Source organism: Mesoplodon mirus (genome assembly GCF_964341445.2).
Source record: "Mesoplodon mirus genome assembly, chromosome: 12".
Taxonomy (NCBI): Eukaryota; Metazoa; Chordata; class Mammalia; order Artiodactyla; family Ziphiidae; genus Mesoplodon; species Mesoplodon mirus.
In genome coordinates, this window is record NC_138988.1 from 83353896 (window position 1) to 83378786 (window position 24891).

Consider the following 24891-nt stretch of genomic DNA (forward strand, 5'->3'; position numbering starts at 1 on the left):
TCCACCTGCCAATGCAGGGGACACGGGTTCGAGCCCTGGTCCGGGAAGATCCCACATGCTGTGGAGCAACTAAGCCCGTGTGCCACAATTACTGAGCCTGCGCTCTAGAGCCCGCGAGCCACAACTACTGAGCCCATGTGCCACAACTGCTGAAGCCTGCGCTCCTAGAGCCTGTGCTCCACAGCAAGAGAAGCCTGCTCACTGCAACGAAGAGTAACCCCCACTTGCCACAGCTAGAGAAAGCCCGCGTGCAGCAACGAAGACCCAACGCAGCCAAAAATAAAATAAATAAATACATTTATAAAAAAAAAAAAGAAATGACCAAAGCATCTGTTCACTTAACTGTGAAAAAAAAGGTAAAGAAGAAGTACACAATTTTCCAACAGATGACAACACACCAGAAATGTATTGCCAAAAGCAGTTGGAAACTGTGGCCCAAAATTCCATCATGAATTGAAAAACAACAAAACTTAGCATAGCCTTTTAGCAGTGAAGGAAGGCCACATATCAGAAATCCAAATACTCCCACAAGAAATGATGGGTAACAGAGGGTACTAATAGGAACAGGAGGAAATGTATAGAAAAAAAAAAGACAAAGCCATTTCAAAAACATACACTAAATTCCATGGGAGAAGAGAGGCATTTGATATACAGTCCTAATTTTTAAAATCATAAATGACTTGTGAAATGATTTTTTTTCTATTTTAAAAATTTGAGTAGTTGTTTATCATAAACACCTTTTGTAAAATGCTTCTATTGTATTGATTGAGATGGTCATATGAATTTTCCTCCTTCATCTCTTCATGCATTGAGTTGTATGAATGGAAACTAGGTGTTGCTTGGTTAAGGTTCTTTTGTTTTTGTTTTTGTTTTTGTTTTTTTCTGCCCATGGTGCACAGCATGCAGGATCTTAGTTCCATGACCAGGGATCAAACCCATGCCCCTTGCAGTGGAAGCACGGAGTCCTAACTACTGGACCACCAGGGAATTCCTGGTTAAGTTTTACATTATTTAGTCAATTCTGGTTTAGGTTTGCTAATATTTTTTTTAATTTTTTTTTTTTTTTTTTTTTGTGGTACGCGGGCCTCTCACTGTTGTGGCCTCTCCCATTGCGGAGCACAGGCTCCGGACGCGCAGGCTTAGCGACCATGGCTCACGGGACTAGCCGCTCCGCGGCATGTGGGATCTTCCCAGACCTGGGCACGAACCCGTGTCCCCTGCATCGGCAAGCGGACTCTCAACGACTGCGCCACCAGGGAAGCCCCTGCTAATATTTTTAAGTTGTTTTTTTTCCTTGCATCTATGTTCGCGAGGGAAATTGTTTTATAATTTTCCTTTCTCAAATTGTCCTTGCCTCTAAATCCTCTCCTCAAACATAATATAGACATATGATTGTGCAGTACATGGAATTCTCAATAGATTCTCTGCACAAAAAGAAATTAGATCTGAAGAAATTATGAAAAATGTTAACATCTGACAAAGCTAGGCACTGGGTACATGGGTGTTCATTATATTATTCTCTATTTATATTTCAAATGCTGAAAATATTTCATGATAAAAATCTAAAAGAAGGGACTTCCCTGGTGGCGCAGTGGTTAAGAATCCGCCTGCCAGTGCAGGGGACACAGGTTTGAGCCCTGCTCCGGGAAGATCCCACATGCCGCGGGGCAACTAAGCCGTGCACCACAACTACTGAGCCTGTGCCCTAGAGCCTGCGAACCACAACTACTGAGCCCACATGTCACAACTACTGAAGCCCACGTGCCTATAGCCCGTGCTTCGCAACAAGAGAAGCCACCACAACGAGAAGCCCGTGCACCACAACGAAGAGTAGCCCCTGCTCACTGCAACTAGAGAAAGCTTGCACGCAGCAACGAAGACCCAGTGCAGCCAAAAATAAATAAATAATAAATAAATTTAAAAAACTAAAAGAAAACAGAGTGCTACTAGGCACCAGTTAGAATAGCTAAAATTAAAAAGACTGACAATACCAAGTGCTGACAAGGATGTGGAGCAACTGGAACTCTCATACACTGCTGGTGGGAATGTCAAATGTTACAGCAACTCTGGAAAATGGTTTGGTACTTCATTATCAACATAAACATAGAAATACCATAAGACTCAGCCATTTTACTCTTAGATTTTTACCCCGAAGAAAGGAAAACGTATGTCCACACAACGATTCGTATACAAAATGTTCATGGCAGCTCTATTCATAATTTCTTTTAAAAGATTGGAAATAGCACAAATATCCATCAACAGGTAAATGGATAAACAAATTATGGTACATCCACACAATGGAATACTACTCATCAATAAGAAGGAATTAACTACTGACACATGCAACAACATGGATGAATCTCAAAAAACATGCTGAGCAAAAAAAGCAAGATGCAAAAGGATACATACTGTATGATCCCACTTTTGTGGAAGTTTAGAAAGACAAATCATCTAGAGTGACAGAAAGAGGATCAGTGGTTGCCTGGGAAGAGACACAGTGGAACTTCTTAGGGTAATATCTTTTATACCTTCACTGTGATAATGCTTACACTATCATTAGTTAAAACTTATCAAAATGTACACTTAAAATTGGCTCTTTGATTATATGTAAAGTATACTTTAATAAAACTGGCTTTAAAAAATTATTTATTGGGGCTTCCCTGGTGGCGCAGTGGTTGAGAGTCCGCCTGCTGATGCAGGGGACACGGGTTCGTGCCCCGGTCCGGGAAGATCCCACATGCTGCGGAGCAGCTGGGCCCGTGAGCCATGGCCGCTCGAGCCTGCGCGTCCGGAGCCTGTGCTCCGCAGCGGGAGAGGCCACAACAGTGAGAGGCCCATGTACTGCAAAAAAAAAAAAAAATTATTAAAAAAAATTGTCCTTGCCTGGCTTTTGTAGCAAGGTTACACTAATCTCGTGAAATAAGTTGAGAAACTTTTCCTGTTTTCTGGCCACTAGAATAATTTTTTTTGGGGGGGGGTGCTGCATTGGGTCTTCATTACTGCACAGGAGCTTTTTCTCTAGTTGTGGTGAGTGGGGGCTACTCTTTGTTGTGGTGCGCGGGCTTCTCATTGCGGTGGCTTCTCTTGCTGCGGAGCACAGGCTCTAGGTCTGAGGGCTTCAGTAGTTGCAGCACGCAGGCTCAGTAGTTGTGGCTTGCGGGCTCTAGAACGCAGGCTCAGTAGTTGTGGTGCACAGGCATATTTACTCCGCGGCATGCGGGATCTTCCCGGACCAGGGATTGAACCCATGTCCTCTGCATTGGCAGGCAGATTCTTAACCACTGCACCACCAGGGAAGTCCCTAGAATAATTTTTATATAACTGGAATGATCTCTGTTTTGAAGATTTCATAACTCCCTGGGCTTGATGATTTTTTGGTTAACTTTTGAACATCTGATTCAGTTTCTTTAATGGTTATAGGTGTATCAGGCTTCTAATTTTTTCTTGAGTCAGTTTTGGTCATATATTTTTCTAGAAAATTATTCATCTTATCAAAGTTTGCAATCTAAATATCTAATGTATCAGACATTACATTCCCTATAAATTACTTTTTGTGTGTGTATGTGTATGCCTTTTCTTTTTCTGCTTTACCAATTTGGTCAGAGATTTTTTTTTTTTTTTTTTTTTTTTGTGATACGCGGGCCTCTCACTGCCGTGGCCACTCCCGTTGCGGAGCACAGCCTCCAGATGCGCAGGCTCAGCAGCCGTGGCTCACGGGCCCATCCGCTCCGCGGCATGTGGGATCTTCCCGGACCAGGGCACGAACCCGTGTCCCCTGCATCGGCAGGCGGACTCTCAACCACTGCGCCACCAAGGAAGCCCTGGTCAGAGATTTTTAATATAAGTAGTCTCTGTAAATATGTATTTGTTTTCTACTCTATTATTTCTTTGTTTTCTAGGTCATTAATTTCTAAAAGTATCTTTATTATTTTCTTCCTAAATTTGGGGGGATGCTCTGTGCACTTTTTCTAATTTCTTGAAATGTCTGTTCAACTCATTGATTTTCAAACTTTCTTTCCTAATCCTCACATTTACTTTCTTCCATGAATTGTTTTAGCTACATCCCACAGTTTAGGTAGGCAGTGTTTTCACTGTCATTCAGTTCAAAAAAAAAAATTTTTTTTTTTTTTGGCCATGCTGAGTGGCTTGTGGGATCTTAGTTCCCTGACCCAAGCCCTGCCGAGTCCTAACTGCTGGACCACCAGGAAATTCCCAGTTCAAAATATTTTAAATTCCATTATATTTTCTTTTAACATTTGAATTATATAGAAGTAAGTTTTTAAAGTTTACAAATACAGGGACTTCCCTAGTGGTCCAGTGGGCAGGACTCCGTGCTTCCAATGTAGGGGGCCCGGGTTCGATCCGTGGTCAGGGAACTAGATCCCACATGCATGCCGCTGCTAAAGATCCGCATGCTACAATGAAGATCTCGCACCGCAACTAAGACCTGGCACAGCCAAAATAAATATAAATAAATAAATTAATTAATTAAAAGTTTACAAATACATTAGAAATGCATATTAAAATTTTCCAAACATATGATAAATATTCTTTGTTATTCTTTTACACTGTCATGGATTTTGGTCAGCAATTGTGTTCTAAATGATTTTGGTTCTTTTTTCTAAACGTCTCTCTGTGTACCTGAAAACAATGGATATTTTCTAATTATTCTAATATTCTACGTAATCCCATTACATCAAGCTTCTTAATTGTCTCCTTTTACTCTTTTATATCTTTAGTATTTATGTGCTTGTTTGATTTATCAGTTTCTGAGAGATGTGAGTTAAAGTCTTCCTTTAATTTTGTAGATTAATAGATTAATAGATATTAATACATTAATAGATATTGTAGATTAATATTGTGGATTATTGTAGATTAGACAATTTGCTCCACATTGACCCTTTGGGGATGGGGATGGGGCATTGATAGGACAAGACAAGGTAAGGGACAGGGCAGAAGCTGGAATTAAGGCCCAGTTGAGAAAAGCTACATATTGGTGCCTCAGGCCTCCCCCTTCTCTGTGACCACCAGGGGGCAGCCCTTGCCTTGCCATGGCACCTCATTTCCACACCCTCTGGTTAGATGGCCCTGAGGAGGCAGCCACTCCACTAAAAGAGAATGGCTGAGTCAGTCCTTCCCAGATTGTGAGGTACCGTGCTTGTCTAGGTGGTTCAGAGAGGTTCGATAATTTGTTCAAGATTATGTAACTAGTTTGTAGGGGAGCTGATCACAGCCTGACTTCAAGCCAGCATTCTTAACCATAAAATTACTACTTCTCCAAAAATGCTCCAAATCACTGCAGTGGAGATTAGGACTGCACGATCTATGGATGTATCGTGAAACAGCGAGAAACTCGGACAGGAAGAAAGAATATGTACTGATATAAAAGGAGCCAGAGGGAAAATGTGTGGCGAGGGCTGGGCAGGCTTCACCCAGCATATTACACATCATCCTCTTTTCTCTGTGCTGTGTTATCTCATGTAGGTGTGTAATACATATACAAGAGTGTGTTGCATACTCTTGTACTAATCCCTGCATAACCTTGGAGTTATGTGTAACATAATGTGTATTTCATTTGGGTCTGTCAAAATGCATTTCATGTAATGGGGGCACTTTGTGATTTCTCAATAAATGTTAGCTAAATAATGAATAAAATAAAAAATGAGTGAATTGACCAGTGGGTGATAAATCTGTTCAGAACACACCTGGTAAAGCAGACCTCTGCAAGAGGTGTATTCCTTTAATGGGGATCTGAATGTGAATGCATCCAAACTTCCCCATCAGCGGCACTCACTCTGCCAATCCACCCAAGACAACACATCCAAAGTGAAACGGGGTGATCGCTATGAAAATGCAGCTTCCAGACAAAGTCCCTGGCAACTCCCTGTCGCCACCACCAATCAGCTGACTTCTGCTAATCCTCTCATTTATAGAATTCCTAGAGCAGCCCTGAGGGAGGGCCGGAAGAGAATGGATGGGGTGGACCTGGGTGCTACCGAGCCAAGGGGAGGGGAAGTAGGTTAGCTCTGAGCCCAGAAAGGCTCTTGGAGGCTAATTCTTGGTAAAGGGTTGGTCTTCTTGAACCTCAAAAGACAGGGGAACCACATCCTGGTCTCACCCGTCCACCCACCCACCCTAGCATTACTGGCCATCTAAGCCCCACCCTCCCCCTCAAACACTTAGGCAACATGCCCACATGCTGCCCCCACCTCCTAGCGGCCCAGATATCACCGTCAGCAGCATCCTCTTTCCTCAGGGAGGCATGCATCTGATGCCCTAGGCCCTACGGAGTTGAGGTTCTTTGTAAGTGATGTGTGAGTCCTGTGTGTCACAGGAAGCTCCCCACCCCCAACCAGTGACCAAAGTCCTGGTCAAAACTAGTGGGACGTTTTCCTCCACCCAGACCTCACTGCTCATGTCCCCCTCGTCAACAGGAACACCCTTCGACATGGCCCGGATGCTGTTGCTCATCTTCATCATGGTCCATCCAGGTGACAGGGGTTTCTCCCAGGACCCTGAGGGGTGTGGGGCTGGGAGGATGGAGGATGGGGGAGGCTGGACATAGATGTCCCGGGGGAGCAGACTGGGTGGGGGCTGAAAGCAGGGGGTCCCTCCATAAAGCTGATACCCAGTGGGCTTCCCCAGTTCTCAGTTCCCTCCATGTCACCCGCTGGGAAGGTCATTCCCCAGCTTCCATCCCAGAACTCTTCCTTCCCAGCCACGCACGTTCCTAACAAGATAAAGTTTAAAGAACCAGTAAAAAAGGGCTTGAAGGAAGGAAGGGCTTGAAGGAAGGGGTCAAATCTTTTTAAGGGGTCAGTTTTAATTCGATGAGTTTAATAAACTTATTAAACAAGGCTTATTATCTAGGGTCTAGATATAATTAGGAGTTTAGGAGATCTAATTAAATCTGTTAAGTTTCTTAATGAAACTGATTTTAATTGTCAGACATATTCATTAACTAAATGCAGTGTGGATTCCAGACGAGCATCAGCATCAGCGGGGACGTAGGGCAAATTCTCAGGACCCACTCCAGACCCACTGAATAAAAAATTCTGGGAGTGGGGCCTGGGAATCTGTTTTAACAAGCACTCCAGGTGATTCCAGCGTGCTCTCAAGTTTGAGAATCACTGAAATAGAAGAATGATTGGTAAATTTCATTAACTAGAGAATTTAATCAAGAATTTTAATAATTGGTTTAATTCATCACTTTAGATAAGTTAAATAGGGATCCCAAGCAATTTTAGCCATGTCTTCACCTGGAGATTTAATTAGTTAATGCTCTTTAACAAAAAAAAACGTGGCAAGGATGGTATGCTACAAAATGCTATTAGTACTAAGATAATACCTGGAATAATATAATTAATGATATTAGTTAACTAGGCAGCCACATTCATGAATGAGCTTCACTTTCACTGTGACAAGTTAAATTTCAGCAAAATGTTACTAGTGAATGGAACTGGAGAATGATGGGAGAGGGTGAATGTGAGAGCTGGTATGGGAAAGAATTTGAAAAACAACTTAATAAGCAATGTTAAGAAATTAGATTGATAAAGAGGAAAGGCTTAATGAGACATGTACAGTGCTCGTCCCTCTGGGCCCTCTGTGGGTGGGGTACAGCAGGGATAGTCTACTGCAAGCTCTCTTGTCTTTTCTCTTTGGAGTAATTGGGGAGGTGTTTATCTGGGTCTTCTCTCTGCCCCCAGGATCCTGTGCTCTCTGGGTGTCCCAGCCCCCTGAGATCCGTACCCAGGAAGGCACCCCTGCCTTCCTGCCCTGTTCCTTCAATGCCAGCCAAGGGAAATTGGCCATTGGTTCTGTCACGTGGTACCAGGACAAAGTGGCCCCAGGGAAGGAGGTGAGGAATGAGACTGCAGAGTTCAGGGGCCGCCTGGCGCCTCTTGCCTCTTCCCGTTTCCTCTGTGACCACCAGGCTGAGCTGCACATCTGGGACACCCGAGCCCGTGACGCCGGAGTCTACGTGTGCAGGGTGGAGGTGCTGGGCCTGGGTGTCGGAACAGGGAATGGGACTCTGCTGGTGGTGGAGAAAGGTGAGGTGCTGGGAAGCTGTGCCTCCTTGGCCGGAGGCCCCACTCTCCCTGGTAGTCGAGTCGAGAGTCCTTCCCTGAGGCCCACTGTCGTCCCTAAGCCTGTGCACGCTGCTTCCCAGGGCTTTCTTTCCTAAGCCCTTCTCCCCCTCCCCATCCCCGCCCACATGCAGGACCTCCTCAGCTAGCTGCCGGCACAGTCTTCCTCCTTCGGGCTGGGTTCTATGCCTTCAGCTTTCTCTCAGTGGCCATGGGCAGCACCATCTATTACCAGGGCAAATGTGAGTAGTGGAGCCGGGACAATGGGCCCAGAGATGGGAGGGGCACTGAGAGGGCTGGAGCAGGTGGAGACAGAGACCAAGAAGAGAAGGAGGGCTGCAGCACTGAGCTACTCCTGTGGCCTCTCCACCAGGCCACTGTCACATGGGAACACACTGCCGCTCCTTGGATGGCCTCTGATGAGTGATTTCAGACCTCAGTGATCCCAAGTTCTTCAAGAGACCCCCCAATAAATCCCTCTCTGCCCCACCATTAGCTCCTTTTGTGTATTTCCTGCTCCATCTCTAGATGGCCCAATGTGCCCTGTTCTGGGTTCTCCCACCTCTTACTCTCCCTTCTACCAAGTCTGGTCTGGAAAGGTCCAAGGAGGGAGCTTCCCAGGACTGTGCCTAGAGTCCCCTCCCACCATCATCCTGAGACTCAACACACCTCCTTCTCCCGCCCAGGAGGCTAAGGCCCTTTGTCCTGAGAAAAGTGGAATATCAGACATGATTAGTTCTACTTCTCAGTGGCCCACAGACAAATGCTCTTTTCTGGCCTTCAGGGGAGCTTGGGTCCCTAAACACTCTTCTTCACCCAGTGGATCCCTGGTGGGTAAGAATGGGTAGGAGGGTAAGTTGCTTAGGTCTTGATGGTGGCCCTGTTGAGCTGGGGCTTGAGGTGGATGGAGAAGCCTGAGACACAGAGAGTGGCGAGACCATGGCCTTTACTGGGTGAACCACAGGATGGCCCTGACCACCCGCCTGGGTTGGACGAGGCGTCTGGGGGTGCTCAGGTGGGTTTGTTCTTGGCAATGCAGGCGTAGTCCGTGCTGGGGTCCTCCTTGCTGCCTTCCCTTTCTTGGTCGCTGAGGTCAGGTCCCTCCCGTTCAGGCAGCCTCAGCAGGGACGCATAGTGGAGCTCCTGTTGCGAGAGCTGGGCCTGGGGCCGGGACGGAGGGTGCTGACAGGAGGTCCCCAGGAGCCTCCCTCCCCTGACGCTGCCCTCTGAGTTCTTGCTGCTCCCCCGCCCCACCTTCTTACCTCATTGCCTCTATTTGCACGCTCTCTCTCCCTCTCTCTCTCTCTCTGTCTCTCTCTCTTGTCCTTTTCTCTTTGTGTCTCTCTTACTCTCTCACTCTCCCCCTCTATCACTCTTAATCTCCTTCTCTTACTTTTTCTCTGGATTTCTCTCATTCTCCCTGTGTCTCTCTCATTCTCTCTCTGATTTTTGCCTCTCACTTTTGTCTCTATCTCCCTCATTTCTTCCTCTCTCTCCTTCTGTCTTATTTTTCTCTCCATCTCTACCCCTTTCCTTTCCTCTCTTCTTCTCATCCCTTATTTCCCTCTTTCCGCTTCTCTCTTACTTCCTCTGTCTCTCTGTCTCTCCTGCTCGTTTCTCCTTCTTCTCCTGCCCCCCGACCTCAGCCCCCTCTTGTTGCCCCATCACGCACTTCCCTGCCCCAGACTCACCCAGCTCCTCTCCAGCCTCCTCACTGGAAGAAAAGAAGAAGCTCGGCTCGGCCCTTGCCTCCCTTGTGCCACCTCCAGCCCTCCTTGCCCACTCTCCCCACCCCCAGCAGGTGTTTCCTCACTTGCCAACCTCCCTGTGGTTCCCGCAGCCAAAAGGCAAGGTCTCTCTCTTTGGACGCTCTCCCCTCCCCTCTCCCCACCGACTTCTGCCCCCTTCCTCAGGCAGGAGGGGCGAGTCAGGGTTGATGGGGGTGTCTGGGAGCACAGGAGGAAAGGGTGTGTGGGGGACGGCACAGGGTGTTGCCCGGGGGTGAGGGGCGAGGGGGTACGAGGGAGGTGAGGGTGGGGCTCACCTCTCCCACGGAGCCGACACAGGCAGACGGACAGAACGACCACAGAGAGGAACAGGAGCACCCCCAGCCCTAGGCCCCCAAATAGGTAAGGGCATATCTCTGCAGGGAAAAGGGGTGAGCGTCAGTGGGCCCATTTCTCTCTGCAGCTTACCCCGTCCTCCTCGTTGGTCGGGGATCTCAGCTCCTTTCTCCAACAGTTTTAGAGGCAGAAAATCATTCTCTCAGAGGTTCTTCACCCCAGACTGTGTTCCCTCACCTCCTCACAGAGGTCGCCATGCCTCATCAGTTACCTCGCTCGTCCCAGACACCACTCGCCCCTCAGAAACCTCCCACCACCATTGCTGCCCTCTCTGGGCCTCCCCATGAAGCCCCTTGTCCGCTGCACTGGCTGGCCCCGAGAGACCCTGGCCACCTACCCACGACCCGCGCGTACACCGCTTTTTATCGACTGTTCCCTGTGCACCACAACCCTCCCTGGGCGGAGGGTTACCTTACCTTCTATCTCACAAGCTTTCATTAGGTTGGGGACTGAAGACTAGCCTGCAGGTTGGGAAACCTAACGCTGCTCTTCCAGGCTAAATGGCCTGGGGTGAATCACGTGCCCCAAGTTCCTCATCTGTAAAGTCTGGGGCCTCTGTTACAATTGTTTCCCGGGCTGAGGAGCCTTAGCTATGTGCCAACCCTGAACTGGGCTCTTTCTATTTGTCACTGCTAATCCCCATAACAACGTAGGGTATTATGGTGCCCATTTCCTTGGTGAAGGACCTGAGACTCGAGGCTGGACTCCGACAAGGACATCCAGCCCAGAAGTGGCAGAGCTGGGGTTCAAGGCCAGCTCTGTCCAGCTCCAGAGCCCACTCTGGTTCTCCGACCCTAGGCTAACCAACTGGTTCATAGGGGCCTCTCCAGCACTGGATAGTTCTAGTTTCTGGTGAGGGGGCTGAGGCAGGACCTGGGGTCCGGAGGGTGCGTGGGGACTGGTGGGAAAATAGGGAAGGTGGTGTCCAGTGCCACCTGGCACCTACGGCCGCTCCCTCAGCCTCAGAGCAACTTAGGAAAGGGGGGCTCCGCTTGGCTGGTGTGGAGAGCCGCTTCCCTTGGGCAGATACTGCTGGGGCTGAAGTGGGGCATGGAGGAGCGTCTGGGGCCCATAACTTCCCCTCAGGCACTTCCTGCCCTACAACCACTGGTTCCTGTTTGAGGGCAAAGAGGGGGCCGCTGACTTCATCCAGAGCCAGATGCAGTGACCAGGGTGTGGAAACTGAGACCATCCTGGGTTCAAGAGGAAGGCTGGGACGTGGCGGATGGCAGGTGCGGAGCAGAAGCACAGGTGGAGAGGAGGGCCTGCGTGGCCATGACGGATAGTGGCGGCAGAAGTGGATTGTTTAAATTTCTTTGGGGAGCGGAGACAGAGGCCAGAGAGAGGATTCCCCCAGGGCCCAGGGAACCTCAAAGCCATATTCTCCCTTCCTTCATCTTAGACTCACCTCACTCTGGGGGTGACTGTCCCCTCCCTGGGTTTCCTTCATGAGGGCTCCCTCTCTCGCCCAGCTTACCTAGAGTCTGTGGCCTGCGGGTAGACAGACTTCTGACTGACCAGAGCTGCCTGGGTAAAGTGTTGCCACCTCAGACATTCCTGCCCCTCCTCTGGTTTAACTTCTCCCCCAGCCTAGGTGCCTCCCTAGCATTGTTAGGAGAGGAAGTTAGGCTTTGAGGGTTAGGGTTACAACATCTTTTCCTTTCAGGCTTCTAGAACTATAATTCAGCCTGTGATCCCTGTCAGCTCCAGCCATCCTATTGATCCTGCAAGTCGTCAGTGATCATCTCCCTTCTAGGTGCCTTTCCTGATTCACTTTTCCCAATTACACTGTGTCACTGAGAGCTCATGATCCTGGTATGTGTGGAACACACTCCAGTTCCCAAGGAAGACTGGGAGTTCTGGTGGATTTGGGTAACTCTCCTGCTATTCTGGGGCTGTATCTAACAGGGCACTTGGCTGACTGATTAACAAACAGGAGAGTCAGAGACAGCCAGACTAGATCGACATGAGCACTGCTGATAGATCTAGGACAGAAAGTTGATGACAAGTTGGTGTTGGGAAAAGAGGTGTGGGCAATCCATGTGGCCTTCCTGCAGCAAGCAGCATTCTGATATTGAGCACAAAAGTAAGGGTGGTAGTCCAAGGACCTAGATGGAGGCCTCATAGTGGCACTGTGATCGAGAGGGAGATGAATGCTGGAGGATGGCACACCTAGTCCTTGAGGAGGGTGAAGACTTGGGAGCTCATGGAAGCAAGGACTGAAGAGGAGATCTGGTGCCTGGACCCATAAGCATTTGCATTTCCTTCTTCAGATTCAGAAATTTTCTGCTACTTCCTTCCCTTCCCCCATCCACAGTGTTCCCATGCAGGACAGTAGGAAAATATTGTTTCAAAATGTTTTATTAGGGCTTCCCTGGTGGCGCAGTGGTTGAGAGTCCGCCTGCCGATGCAGGGGACGCGGGTTCGTGCCCCAGTCCGAGAAGATCCCACATGTGGTGGAGCGGCTGGGCCTGTGAGCCATGGCCGCTGAGCCTGCGCGTCCGGAGCCTGTGCTCCACAACGGGAGAGGCCACAACAGTGAGAGGCCCGCGTACCGCAAAAAAAAAAAAAAAAAAAGTTTTATTATTAAAACATTCAAACATAGAAAAAAATTGAAAGAATTGTACAGTGAACCTATCCCTACCACCTAGATTCTACAATTAATATTCTTCTATATATTTGTTTTATCACATATCTATCAATCCATCTCATTTTTTGATACCTTTCAAAGTTGCAAACATCAGTACATTTTACCTCTAAACCCTTTACCATGCTTATCATTGACTCAAGTTCAGTATTTGTTTCCCTATTCTTTTTTGGGGGGAGTGAGGAAGGTAAGATTTACATACCCTGAAATGGACAAATCTGAAGTCAGTACTCAGGTTTTTGTTTGTTTGTTTGTTTGTTTTTTGCGATACGCGGGCCTCTCACTGTTGTGGCCTCTCCCGTTGCGGAGCACAGGCTCCAGACGTGCAGGCTCAGCGGCCATGGCTCACGGGCCCAGCCGCTCTGTGGCATGTGGGATCCTCCCGGACCGGGGCACGAACATGTGTCCCCTGCATCGGCAGGCGGACTCTCAACAACTGCGCCACCAGGGAAGCCCAGTACTCAGTTTTTAAACTGTCTTTTGGTTAAGGGTATGGAGCCAGACTGCCTGGGTTCAAATCCTGTCTCTGCTACTACTGTGTGACCTTCCACAAGTTCTTTAACTTCTCTGTGCCTCAGTTTCCTCTTAGAGTTTTTTTTTGGGGTTTTTTAAATAAATTTATTTATTTTACTTATTTATTTTTGGCTGCGTTGAGTCTCCATTGCTGTGCGCGGGCTTTCTCTGGTTGCGGCGAGTGGGGGCTACTCTTCATTGTGGTGCGCCGGCTTCTCAATGCGGTGGATTCTCTTGTTGCGGAGCCCGTGATTCTTAACCACTGCGCCATCAGGGAAGTCCCCCTCTTAAGAGTTTTTTATCAGGATTAAAAGCATTATTACAGGACTTCCCTGGAGGTCCAGTGGTTAAGAATCCACGCTTCCACTGCAGGGGGCACGGGTTTGATCCCTGGTTGGGGAACTAAGATACTGCATGCCGCGCCGTGTGGCCAAAAAGAAAGGAAGGAAGGAAGGAAGGAAGGAAGGAAGAAAAGAAAGAAAGAAAGAAAGAAAGAAAGAAAGAAAGAAAGAAAGAAAGAAAGAAAGAAAGAAAGAAAGAAAGAAAGAAAGAAAGAAAGAAAGAAGGAAGGAAGGAAAGAAAGAAAAAGGAAGGAGGAAAGAAAGAGCATTATTATATATAAAGTGTGTAGATTAGTGGCAGGCACATACCAAATGCTATCTGGATATTAGCTATGTTGTCACTGTTATTATTATTACCTGAACACACAGAGATATCAGGAAGGGGAAATGATCTGGGACCACCTCCAACTTTCTTGACCTGGTTTTTCCTCCCGTCAACTCCTACTGCTCTGCCGACTATACCATTCATTTGGTCCTTACTGCTTTGTTTTGCTTACTCATTCATCCTTTTGTCCTTTCTTCACTTTACACTTAGTCAGCATCTACTAAATGGATGGAGCTCATTCTAGACTGTGAAGCTCTTTGGGGGTGGATGCCTCATCGCTCTCCTGTCTACAGTCTGTGTAGCAAGGGAGGTAATGCTCTATTTCCATCCCTCCTCAGTGAGTTAATAGTCAGTGGTGAGGCTGAGGCCCCCTTCAGCTGCCATCACCGTGGACTGGCTTAACGCTGCCTTTCTCACCTAGCTCTGGGGGCTTGGAGGGCACAAGGGAATGGGAGGAGGAGGTCAGTCCAGTGTGGGGACAGGTTCTTCTTTGGAACCTAGACATCCATCCCTGAAGATTCTAGTTCTCGTCCTCCTATTCCAGCCCTTGACCTCAGGGATATGGATGCAGCCCTCCCTCTAGCACCCACCTCTGGGGTGCAGAAGAATGCAGACCAGGGACTTCCCTGGTGGCACAGTGGTTAAGAATCCAACTCCCAATGCAGGGGACACGGGTTCGATTCCTGGTCCGGGAAGATCCCACATGCCGCGGAGCAACTAAGCCTGTGTGCCACAACTACTGAGCCTGCGTTCTAGAGCCTGTGAGCCCGCGTGCCACAGCTACTGAAGCCCACGTGCCTAGATCCCGTGCTCCGCAACAAGAGAAGCCACTGCAATGAGAAGCCCGCACACCGCAACAAAGAGTAGCCCCTGCTCGCTGCAACTAGAGAAAGCCCGCGTGCAGCAACGATGACCCAGTGCAGCCAAAATAAATAAATAAATAAATAACTTAATTTAAAAAAAAAGAAGAATGCAGACCACACTAGCAGTCTGGAGTTCTGGGTTCTCATTGTAGCTGCCTGACTTTCTGCAAGCTAGCTTCCCTCTCTGGGCCTTAGTTTCCCTTCCCACTGAGTCAGAAGATCTCTAAGGCCCCCTCCAGCTCTACCCTGAAAGCCTGTCTCTTCACCCCGACTCCCTCCCCAGTTCAGAGAACCCAGGCATCCAGCTGCCCCACCCTAGCTCTGGGTAAACAGGAAGCAGGGTGAGGGGAGCAGGGGTGTTCGGAAAGTCCCAGCCAGGTGTGTGGGTCTACAGGGAGGGGGTGGCCCCACCCCTGAGGTATGAAAGCCCCCCTGCCCTGGCTCTGGCTCAGTCTCAATGGGGGCACTGGGGCTGGAGTGCCGGGGTAGGCGGCCCCAGGGGAAGGGATGCCTCCTGCTGGCTGTCGCAGGAGCCACTTCCCTGGTGACCCTTCTGCTGGCTGTGCCTATCACTGTTCTGGCTGTGCTGGCCTTGGTGCCCCAGGAGCAGGGAGGACTGGTGAGTGGCTGCCACATATCCTCCAAGGGCCGTATATTGCTGATACTCCCTCACCTCTGGCTATGCCTCTTGCCTCATCCTGCTCGGCTGGCTTGGCTGTCCCCCAGTGGGGATGTCTTCTCTGTCTCTCTGCTGGTCCTCTTTCCACGTTCCTGTGATGCTGCTGTGCCCTGGTGTCACCAAGCCCCTTTCTGGTTGTCTGTATGTCTCTTCTCCTCTTCCCAAGACATACTTGGGCCTCTGTCTCTCTGCCCAAGTACAGATGCCTTGCTTGCTCTCCATTCCAGGGAGGTGTGTTTTGAGGGCTGGTGGGAGAAACCCCAAGTCTGGAGCTTGCATCTATGTTGGGAGTGGGAGGGGTGGGGTTGGCATCAGCTAAGACTGAACTCTGGGCCCTGTGACCCCACCCACTCAGGTAACAGGGACTGCTGACCCAGGCGCCCAAGCACAGGCCCATCAGCGATTTGGTAAGAGCCGACCATCTCCCCCTCCCCTGCTTCTGCCCCTCAGGGACTCCCAGCTCCCATCCATCTGCATCCCCAGATACTCTCTTCCTCCAGGAATCCAGGTGCCCCATCCCTGGGCCCTGGCACCTTGTCCTCTCAAGGTGACTACACGTGGGTGGCCGCCCTGCCCCCAACCGTGGACTCTTCGCCCCTTCCAGAGTCCGGGGAGCTGCCGGTGGAGGAGGAGGCAGAAACAGATCTCAGCCCCAGGCTCCCGGCTGCCCACCTCATTGGTAAGGATCTCATAGACCTGAAGAGTCCAAGGGTGCCAGTTCTGCTCGCCCACAGTTAGAGTCCCTTTGCTCTGTTACTACCGCGCTGGGTTGCCCACCTGCTTCACCGCTGCTATAGTACGCACTCTTCTGCTTGTCCAGCATTCTAGCTTCTCGCTTTCCCCTCCGCCGGAGGGGGCAAAACCCGGCCTGGATCTCCCCACCACAGCGCTCCTACCGCACACCCAGGTGCCCTCAGTCCCAACTCGTACTCATTGCAGAGGGAGCACCATCACCCCGCTCCCCCAGCCCGGCTGGACTCCTGCAGTGGGTTAAAAGCCCCAGCTGTCCCTCATGCCCACCCTCCCAGAAGTCCCGGGCCTGGATCACTCCTTTCAGGATCGGATTTCCGAGAACCAACTGGCCCGTTTCTCCGCAGGCGCTTGGACCACGGGGCAGGGGCTAGGCTGGGAGGCGAAGAAAGAAGAGGCGTTTCTGAGGAGCGGGACGCAGTTCTCGGGCGCCGAGGGGCTGGCCCTCCCGCAGGACGGCCTCTATTACCTCTACTGTCACGTCGGCTACCGGGGCCGGGCGCCCCCTCCCGGCGGGGACCCCCTGGACCGCTCGGTCACGCTGCTCAGTCGGCTGTACCGGGCGGGGGGCGCCTATGGATCCGGGAGTCCCGAGTTGCTGCTCGAGGGCGCGGAGACCGTGAGCCCGGTCTTGGACCCCGCCCGGAGGCACGAGTACGGGCCCCTCTGGTACACGAGCGTGGGGTTCGGTGGCCTGGTGCAGCTCCGGAGGGGCGAGAGGGTGTACGTCAATATCAGTCACCCCGATATGGTGGACTACAGGAGAGGAAAGACCTTCTTTGGGGTGGTGATGGTGGGGTGAGGGCTACCCACGTCCCTAAAACGACCACTGCAATGTGGGAGTATGTGAACGAATCAGCCTAGATATTGGGGACCCAGACACCAGGGACCCCATGGCCGTGGCGAAAATGTAGAAGACTGTTTGGAAACTGATTTTGAGCCTGGTGAAAATAAAGAATGTAAAGCTTTAGTGCTTCCGGTACAGATGCTGAGATGCTAACGTGTCTTCGTTCAGGGTGGGTACACAAATGTTGGTTAAATAGTCTCTATTTTTCTGGTTGCTTGAGACAATTCACAACACCTGGCATGGCCTCTGTTCCCTGGGCTGGGGATCCGTGGGTCCCACCCACCCCTGCCTCTGAATGGCCTTGCCCCAGCATTAGCCCATTTGGAGGGTAGAAGGAAAGGGCTCCGCACAAACCCCAAATCATCTCCAAGCATCCTGATTCTCAAGGCCACGTGGTCCCCGCAGACTCAACACTGCACTCTTGTCTCTTGGGTCCCTCCTGGTAGTGATAGGGGTCATTACCGGGGAAGGCAAGCACCACTCAGAAAGGCCCAGCCAGCAGAGTAAACCCCAATAAGGCTGATAATGAAGCACTGAGGGGACAGCGTTTCTGCCCTGCTAGCTGCCTGAAGGCCCTGTTAGCCACAGTCGACTCTTCTCCAGGGGAAGACCCGCAGCTCGGGGAGCGGGGGAGTGGGGGTGGGGACCGGGGCGTGAAGGCAGGAGGCTGAAGGAGTTGGGAGGGTGGTTGAGAAGGAGAGATGGGGTGGGGATAGTGCCCGAGGACACCAGGGAGAACCTGGGGAGGAGGGGGAGGAGGAAAAACTGATGTCACCTGGCCCGGTCCAGGGTGGGATGGAAGGTCCTCACCCCTCAGTCACACTTCAGATCCCCTTTCCATAAGTGGGCAAGTGTTGGGGCCCCAGAGTGAGTAACAGCAGCCCCCTCACTCCATGACCAACTTTCAGCCCCAAGCTGGAGGAGGCCGAGGAGGATCCAAGGCTCTATCTAGGTTACGCTAGCGGGTCACCCCACCTCTGTGGCACACCGCACAGTTTTCCCCCTGCCTGGCAACCCTAGCAGGAAGGAAAACCCAACTTCAGAGCCCAGTGAGGGCTGCCACTCTCTGAGTCTTCATTTCTGACTCCATATTTGTCTTTGACTCTGTGTCCAGAAGAGCCTTCCCAGAGGGGAGGAATGCATTTCTCTTTCCACTTCACCCACCTCCCATCCCTCTCCTCATCATTCGCCAAGAAAATCAGGGAGACCAAGCTGGCATGGGGGGTGGGTCCTTCACCTACATCCTATTCCTTGTTTTTTATTTTCTTCTTCCTCTTCAATTCCATCCACTGAGAGATGGAAGCGGTTAGAAGACTGGGGGCTGGGAAAAGGGAGAAAGCCAGAATTCACCGAGCGCTCCACTAGGCGCTCTGTTGTGAAGAGTTTAGGTTTTCTGTTCTCACGTGGCCCCGTGTGCGGTGGGCATTCCTACTTCTCTTTGATAGACGAGGTTCAGTGACTGGTTCAGGTTGCACAGTTAGGACTGGACTGGCAGGGGGAGGGGCATGGGGCGGGATCAGGTGGTTTGGAGCCCAGGTGCCTGACTGCCTGGAAGTCCCTTGGCTGTGATTCAGGTACCTGAGAATTTGGCCGCTCCCCAGGTCTTTCTTTTGCTCAGGCCACAACAGCCGGAAATCTCATCTGAGCTGTGGGACTTCCCCCACTTGGATAGGAATTCCCAGAATTGGAAATTCCAGTGCCCTGAGGGAGAGCTAATTAAGTTCAGGTTCCTTTCTTGGGGGAGAGGCATATTCAGCTGGGCCTTGTTTTATGTAGGGTCTCCTGAGCCCCAGCAGTCCAAGGAGTGAGGTGCAGGGATCTTAAGCCCTGTGGAGAAAGAACTTCAGGGAGCCACGTCTCACCCCCAAGGAGAGGCCAGTGAAGAATTAATTCCCAGAAAGGGGCCATATTTCTTTTCTAAGCACACTTTATTTCTCGCCACTGACCAGTAGGGCGGTTACAGACACGACTCCCCTGGGGAGCAGAGGTTCAGTGATGTAGCGACAAGTCAGTCACCAAATCAGCATTATTTAGGCAACCTGATCAGATAAATATTTTTTAAAAACATAAGCAAAAGGAGGCACAGAGGCCAGGAGGCAGGGTGGGAACGACCTACAGTTCAGCTCCGTTTTCACAGAAAACACATCTGAGACAAGGCAGCCTCTACATTGGGTCTCCCAGGACACCTTGACCTCCTGAATAAATACATTCATTAGTAAATAAATAAATAATAAATAAATAATAAATAATCAAAAGTGCAAACATAAATAGAGGGAGCTGGCCCCGTTGGGGTGCGGCTGGGCTCCCCATCTCAGGGAAGTCTGGAAACATTGGAAGAAAGGGAGGCCTGAAGTCCACTCATGTCAAGTTCTGGGTGAGATCTTCTCAAGGAATGTTCTGAAGTGTTCCAGTCAGAACCCAAGGTCCCCTGGCCCACACATTCTGGGTGTCCCAGGTTGCATGCAAGAATCCAAACGCGAGGACCCCAGTGAGTTCCAGAAGACCCAGTTCCAATTCTTGGTGGTGGTCAGTGCCCCATTGTCCAGGCCACACTTCCCTGCATCCCTGATTTCTAAGTGTTGTTGTTGTTTAACGTTTTAAGCTTGGAGCCCAGCCTTGAGTCTCTAATTCTCTTTCTAAACCAGAAGGGGACGAGGGGGTCTGAAGGAGTAAATAATAAAGTAATTGAGGTGGGAGAGGATGGATGTTCTGTCCCCTCACAGGGCAATGATCCCAAAGTAGACCTGCCCAGACTCAGCAAAGTCCAGATAGTCGGGCAGGTTGATCTCAGCACTGAGTCGATCACCCTTCTCCAGCTGGAAGACCCCTCCCTGGTAGATGGGCTCATACCAGGGCTTGGCCTCAGCCCCCTCTGGCGTCTCCCTCTGGCAAGGGCTCTTGATGGCAGAGAGGAGGTTGACCTTGGTCTGGTAGGAGACAGCGATGCGGCTGATGGTGTGGGTGAGGAACAAGTGGGTGGAAGGGCAGCCTTGGCCCCTGAACAGGACCTGGGAGTAGATGAGGTACAGCCCGTCTGTCGGCACCACCAGCTGGTTGTCTTTCAGCTTCACGCTGTTGGCCAGGAGGGTGTTGGCATATGTGTTCAGCCACTGGAGCTGCCCCTGAGCACTGAGGTTGGCTGGAGGGAGGGAGAAAAAGAGGGAGGGGTGAGTCATTGTGACCCTGTCAGTTCCACTCTCCACATCCTGGCCCTCAAGTTCTGCCCACCCCCCCCCACATCCGGTTCCTGTCCCCTCTGTCTGTCTTCCCACATCCCATCTGGCCATGAGGTTCTGAGTATCCCCTTCAAGTTCTAAGTATCCTCCACCCTCCCCTTGAGCTCAGTGAGTCCTTCTCATCCTGTCTCCAAGGTCTGTCTAACCTCAGCCTGGCCTCAGTTGCCAAATCCTACCCCTCCCCATCCCATCTGCTTCTTCATCCCCCAGACACATCCTCAGAACTCTTACCTACAACATGGGCTACGGGCTTGTTACTTGAGGTTTTAGAAGACGATCCTGAAGAGGAAAGAGGAAAGAAGAAGGTGAGAGACAATTAAGCTTCCCAGAAAATATCCCACTACTTTGACCTCCTTTCCTCCTCCCCCCAAACCCAAACTCTAAATTTCCCCTACTGCTTCCATCCCAGGACTAACCCCTATGCACACCCAAGCCCAGAATTAGGAGAGAGGTTTTGGAGACACTTACTGAGTGTCTGAGCCAGAGGGCTGGTGAAGGAGTAGCCAGTTGGGAACTGTTGGGAGAAGAAGGAGGATTAGTATCAAAGCAAGTAACCCCTGAAGGAGAAACAGCTGGCTGCTTCTCTAGCTTGTACTCTCTGCACTGATGTGTCTCATTTTCTCTCCCCATTCATCCATGTTTTTCATTCATCCATCCATTTAACAGCTCATTCATTGAGTTCCTTCCGTGTGCCAGACACCCTTAGCTTCATCTTTCCTATCTCTCTTTCATACCTGCTGTATCTCCTTCTGTCTCACCATCTTTATCCAGATGATTTGTTTTCTTCCCCATCTTTCTACCCATACCCCTTATCTGTCTACACATCTCTCTTTATATCTGAATCCCTGCTTACTCATTCATTCATTCAACAAATATTTAGAGAGCATCGCCCATGTGCCAGGCACCCTATTTCTCCATCCTTCCTTCTCTTCCCCCATCTCTCTCCACGTCTCCTTCTGCCTCCCCATCTTTCTCCACTGTTTTCCTCCCCAAGCCTCCCAATCAGCACACCTCTTTTCCCCACCCCATATCTCACCCTTTTTCTCTCCCATTTCTCTCTGGGTGAGAGAATGAGCCAAGGCTGGCCAGGGACTCACCTCTTCCCTCTGGGGGCCGATTACCCCGAACTGCAGCAGGCAGAAAAGCGTGGTGGCTCCTGCGACCAGGAAGAAGGAGAAGAGGCTGAGACACAGGCACTTTCTGGAACCCTGGGGGCCTCCTGCCTTCTTGGAGAGAGCCTCCTCTGCCAGCTCCACATCCCGGATCATGCTTTCAGTGCTCATGGTGTCTTTTTCTGAAGGGCTCACGTCCAGCTGGGAGACGGTAGAGCCCTGTGGCAGGGTGTGTTAGAGGGAGCAAGTCGTCTGGCTGCCTGTCGGGGTGGGGCTGTGTGGTCTGGGAGGTTATTTCCAGGGGGGTCTGGAGTTGCTTGTCTCTCTCCTGGCTGGTCCCCTGGTGTCCTCGCTCTGGGAGCTTCTGCTGGCTGGGTGTGCAAACAGCTGCATTTATACGCTCTGGGGTGAGAGGAGGGCGGGGAAAGGCTCTCATTCAACCAGCGGAAAACTTCCTTGGTGGAGAAACCCATGAGCTCATCTGGAGGAAGCGGTAGCGGGTCCTACACCTTCTGTCTCGGTTTCTTCTCCATCACGGGGGCGGGGGTTTGGAAAGTTGGGGACACCCAGGCATCAAGGATACTTCCTACCCTACCCACCCGGATTCTGAGGGGGGCTCCCTGGGCCAGTTACTGCTGTAGATGTAGGACCCTGGAGGCTGGACCCCATTTCCCCTCTGCCCCCCAGTTCCCATTGTTTCCATTTCTTTGGGGGATGAGTTCTGTGGCCTATTTCCTTCTGATTTCCAGAGCCGACTCAGGTAGTGGTAGAACTAGAAATGGGAGGGGCTTCAGAAAGCTGAGTCCTTAATGGAGAGAAAACTTGGGGGAAGCTGTGCTGGGTCCTGGGACGTGTGTTTGGGTCCCTGGGGGCAAGAGGAGCTGGAGGAAGGGAAGCTTGAGGCTCTGCAAGGGCTGGGGGAGGATGGCAGGGACAAGCCTGGGACAGCCCCAGAGGAGTGAAAGAGACACTGGGAATTCACGAACCTCACCACAGCAGGCCTTCTCCTTTCACTCTGACCGGGGACTCACCAAAACTCTGGTGCTGGTTTCAGTCTTGGCTTCCAAGGGCATGTGATGCCCCAATTTTTGCACAAAGACCCCACCCTTCAGAGTCCCTGTGTGTGGCCATGTATCTGCAAAGAGCTCCCTGCTCCCTCCAGTTTCCTGGAGACAGCCCTGGCCCTCAGAGCCCCTGCACGTGACCACGTCTCCTGAAATGTCCCCTGTGTTTTCCAATCCCCCAGCCTTGGAGGCTCTCCCACTCCTCGGGGCCCTGGCATGGCCACGTCTTCCAGGAGGCCTCATGCTCCTCCTCCACAGTCCCAAACAAACACCCTCCAGTGTGGTCACTGCTCCTCAGAAGCCTCCTGTAACCCCCATTCCTCAGGGGTTCCCTGACCTCCACTCCTCCAGACTTTGGACCTGCATCTTTCCTTTGTCTTCTCAGCTTATTCTCTGGTCTCCTCCCACCCCTGTGAGGCCACCATATTTCACCAGAGCCCCTTAGGCTTCTCTGTATATGCCCACAGCTCCTGTCCCTCTGATTCCTGTCCTCCCTCCATTCCTTAGAGACATCTGGGGAATTCTCCCCTCCCAGACAGACAGATACAGGCAGACAGCATTTCAGAGAAAAGAGGTTTATTGGGCTTCATCAAGGGTCAGACATCTCCTCGTGGGGTGTCCAGTCAAGCACTGGCTGGCTCTTAAGAGCCTTTCACTTCCTTCCAGAGCCCCTTGGTCCCTCAGACCCACTCTTTTTCTCTCTTGCTCGGTCACCCGTGTGCCCACGCCCTCCCACTCTTCGTCTCTTGGGTGTATTATCTCTTTCTTCTGCCGTCCCCCTTCTCTCCATCCTCCATAAATAAATAATTTAAATTGTTTTCCCTTCATAAATAACCCCCCTCCCTGCCCCCAGTCATCCACCCAAGCTCCCTCATGTGTCAGCTCCCCTTCCATGTCCAGGGCAAGGCCCCCTAGACGGGCAGGGCAGAGGAAGGGCTCTGGGTGGGCATTTCCAGGCAGGCTTGAAGTCCTCAGCCGAGCATCCGGGATGGTTCAGGAAGGTGTGGTCCCCTGGGGTGCCTAGAGTTCCTTCTTTGGAAGCTCCAGGTGCTGAGAACGGGGGAAGACTTGAGACTGATGGAATGGTCAAAGGAGAGGTGTGGTGACCCCTGAAGTGGTCAGAATGGAGGCAAAATGGGGAGAAGGCCTTGAAACCAAATTTTTTCTTTCTGGATTTTTCTATAGAGCGAAGGCTCCAAAGAAGACACTACTGGGGCTGAGGAGCAGGTGGGAGATGCCATCTGTGTGAGTGGATAGCTGGTCTCCCCGGGTGAGCAGGAACACAGCCCCCTGGTACACCGAGCGCACCCAAGGTCCCTGTGGCCCTGGGCACACGGACTTCTGAGCGCTGAGGAGAGGCACGTGGAATGGGTACTGGGAGGAGAAGAGCTGGACCTCGTGGGCCAGGTAGAGAGGGGTGGGGGTGGCCTTGGGGAAGCAGCCTTCCCCAGAGAAGACCACCTGGGAGTAGACAAAGTAGAGGCCACTGGTGGGGACCAGGAGGGAATTGTTGCTCAGAGAGAAGCCGTGGCGGAGGAAGGCACGATCCGTGTTTGCTCTCCAGCGCAGGGAGTCCTGGGTGCTGGGGTCTCCTAGGAAGAGCCAGAGGGGATGGCGGTCAAGGGCCTGGGGGTTAGAGGTCTCAATCCCTGAGGAAGCAGGTGCTGGACTGAGTTCCTGGGGGATGGTTGGGAGGACAGAAGGGAGTAGGAGTGGGGGTGAGCTGGAGGGGATGCTTGGGTCCCTGAAGGGGGATGGGAGGAGGGCTGGGGGCTACATGTCTAGGAGGGCAGGTGAATGTTTACCAACAAGGTGAGCAGCAGGCTTGAAGGTGCCTCGGGTGAAGTGATTCGGGGGGTGCTGATGGGCAGGCTGTGCAGTTGAGGGTGGGAGGCCAACACCAGAGAGCCCCTAGGGGAGAACAGAGTCAGAGAGGTCCTCAGGCCCAGGGTCAGGCCAGGCTGCCCACACAGTCCCCATTGCCTTGCCACCTCACCTGGGCCTCAGGCGGCAGGGCCAGCAGCAGTCCCAGAAGGAGGAGGAGTAGGGGGGTGCTGCACACCCTCAGGAGGTAGAGACGTCCAGGTGGTGTCATGGGGAGAACCTGCAGGGAGAGAGACAGTGAGTGGGGCGGGGCGCGATGCGGAAGACGGGCCTCCTGCCCGTGGAGACAGCCACCCTGAGAGACGGGCAACAGACAGAGAAGGGGACAAGATGCAGTCAGGGAAACCCCAGGTGAGCAGGGGGAGAGAGAGAGAGAGGAACAGAGATGAGAAGGGAACAGAGAGGGATGAGAATGTGTGA

At 51.4% G+C, this 24891-nt stretch overlaps 5 protein-coding genes across 8 annotated transcripts; 2 read left to right on the top strand and 3 right to left on the bottom strand.

The window, feature by feature from the left end:
• The first annotated feature begins 6422 nt into the window (after positions 1-6422).
• Positions 6423-8574, top strand: NCR3 (natural cytotoxicity triggering receptor 3). Its single transcript, XM_082638735.1, has 4 exons — positions 6423-6491; positions 7707-8051; positions 8222-8329; positions 8461-8574. Exons 1-4 carry the CDS (start codon positions 6449-6451, stop codon positions 8505-8507), a joined length of 543 nt encoding a protein of 180 aa, XP_082494861.1. The 5' UTR covers positions 6423-6448; the 3' UTR covers positions 8508-8574.
• A 449-nt stretch (positions 8575-9023) lies between these two features.
• On the bottom strand, positions 9024-16667 carry LST1 (leukocyte specific transcript 1). Of its 2 annotated transcripts, none has more exons than XM_082639089.1 (4): positions 16356-16667; positions 10132-10230; positions 9779-9801; positions 9024-9248 (listed from the first exon to the last, which is right to left on the bottom strand). In XM_082639089.1, the coding sequence occupies exons 1-4, from the start codon at positions 16399-16401 to the stop codon at positions 9099-9101; spliced, it is 318 nt and encodes a 105-aa protein (XP_082495215.1). In that variant the 5' UTR covers positions 16402-16667; the 3' UTR covers positions 9024-9098. The 2 variants fall into 2 exon arrangements, with proteins under 2 accessions (XP_082495215.1, XP_082495216.1); XM_082639090.1 differs by lacking the exon at positions 16356-16667 and adding an exon at positions 10627-10747.
• LTB (lymphotoxin beta) lies at positions 14466-17303 on the top strand. Of its 2 annotated transcripts, XM_082639087.1 has the most exons (4): positions 14466-15518; positions 15934-15985; positions 16183-16257; positions 16676-17303. In XM_082639087.1, exons 1-4 carry the CDS (start codon positions 15357-15359, stop codon positions 17128-17130), a joined length of 744 nt encoding a protein of 247 aa, XP_082495213.1. In that variant the 5' UTR covers positions 14466-15356; the 3' UTR covers positions 17131-17303. The 2 variants fall into 2 exon arrangements, with proteins under 2 accessions (XP_082495213.1, XP_082495214.1); XM_082639088.1 differs by lacking the exon at positions 15934-15985 and having other exon boundaries at positions 15267-15518; positions 16676-16834.
• A 2589-nt stretch (positions 17304-19892) lies between these two features.
• TNF (tumor necrosis factor) lies at positions 19893-21695 on the bottom strand (the record flags this gene model as incomplete). 2 transcript variants are annotated; one of them, XM_082638507.1, is made up of 4 exons in its annotated part: positions 21509-21695; positions 20880-20925; positions 20643-20690; positions 19893-20314 (listed from the first exon to the last, which is right to left on the bottom strand). In XM_082638507.1, the coding sequence occupies exons 1-4, from the start codon at positions 21692-21694 to the stop codon at positions 19893-19895; spliced, it is 702 nt and encodes a 233-aa protein (XP_082494633.1). In that variant the 5' UTR covers position 21695. The 2 variants fall into 2 exon arrangements, with proteins under 2 accessions (XP_082494633.1, XP_082494634.1); XM_082638508.1 differs by lacking the exons at positions 20643-20690; positions 20880-20925 and having other exon boundaries at positions 19893-20381.
• Positions 21696-23463: 1768 nt separating this feature from the next.
• LTA (lymphotoxin alpha) lies at positions 23464-24686 on the bottom strand. Its single transcript, XM_082639368.1, has 3 exons — positions 24584-24686; positions 24393-24498; positions 23464-24179 (listed from the first exon to the last, which is right to left on the bottom strand). The coding sequence occupies exons 1-3, from the start codon at positions 24680-24682 to the stop codon at positions 23767-23769; spliced, it is 618 nt and encodes a 205-aa protein (XP_082495494.1). The 5' UTR covers positions 24683-24686; the 3' UTR covers positions 23464-23766.
• Positions 24687-24891: the final 205 nt, after the last annotated feature.

Excerpts from the sequence above, each read along its gene's own strand:
- NCR3 (XM_082638735.1), top strand. The coding sequence starts at position 6,449 with ATGGCCCGGATGCTGTTGCTCATCTTCATCATGGTCCATCCAG. Across the intron at positions 6,492-7,706 it reads CTTCATCATGGTCCATCCAG|GATCCTGTGCTCTCTGGGTG; the intron begins GTGACAGGGGTT and ends CTCTGCCCCCAG. Across the intron at positions 8,330-8,460 it reads CATCTATTACCAGGGCAAAT|GCCACTGTCACATGGGAACA; the intron begins GTGAGTAGTGGA and ends CCTCTCCACCAG.
- LTB (XM_082639087.1), top strand. The coding sequence starts at position 15,357 with ATGGGGGCACTGGGGCTGGAGTGCCGGGGTAGGCGGCCCCAGGGGAAG. Across the intron at positions 15,519-15,933 it reads CCCAGGAGCAGGGAGGACTG|GTAACAGGGACTGCTGACCC; the intron begins GTGAGTGGCTGC and ends CCACCCACTCAG. Across the intron at positions 15,986-16,182 it reads ACAGGCCCATCAGCGATTTG|AGTCCGGGGAGCTGCCGGTG; the intron begins GTAAGAGCCGAC and ends CGCCCCTTCCAG.
- LST1 (XM_082639089.1), bottom strand. The coding sequence starts at position 16,401 with ATGCTGGACAAGCAGAAGAGTGCGTACTATAGCAGCGGTGAAGCAG. Across the intron at positions 10,231-16,355 it reads CTATAGCAGCGGTGAAGCAG|AGATATGCCCTTACCTATTT; the intron begins GTGGGCAACCCA and ends TTTTCCCTGCAG. Across the intron at positions 9,802-10,131 it reads GTGTCGGCTCCGTGGGAGAG|TGAGGAGGCTGGAGAGGAGC; the intron begins GTGAGCCCCACC and ends CTTTTCTTCCAG.
- LTA (XM_082639368.1), bottom strand. The coding sequence starts at position 24,682 with ATGACACCACCTGGACGTCTCTACCTCCTGAGGGTGTGCAGCACCCCC. Across the intron at positions 24,499-24,583 it reads CCCTGCCGCCTGAGGCCCAG|GGGCTCTCTGGTGTTGGCCT; the intron begins GTGAGGTGGCAA and ends GTTCTCCCCTAG. Across the intron at positions 24,180-24,392 it reads GCCTGCTGCTCACCTTGTTG|GAGACCCCAGCACCCAGGAC; the intron begins GTAAACATTCAC and ends GGCTCTTCCTAG.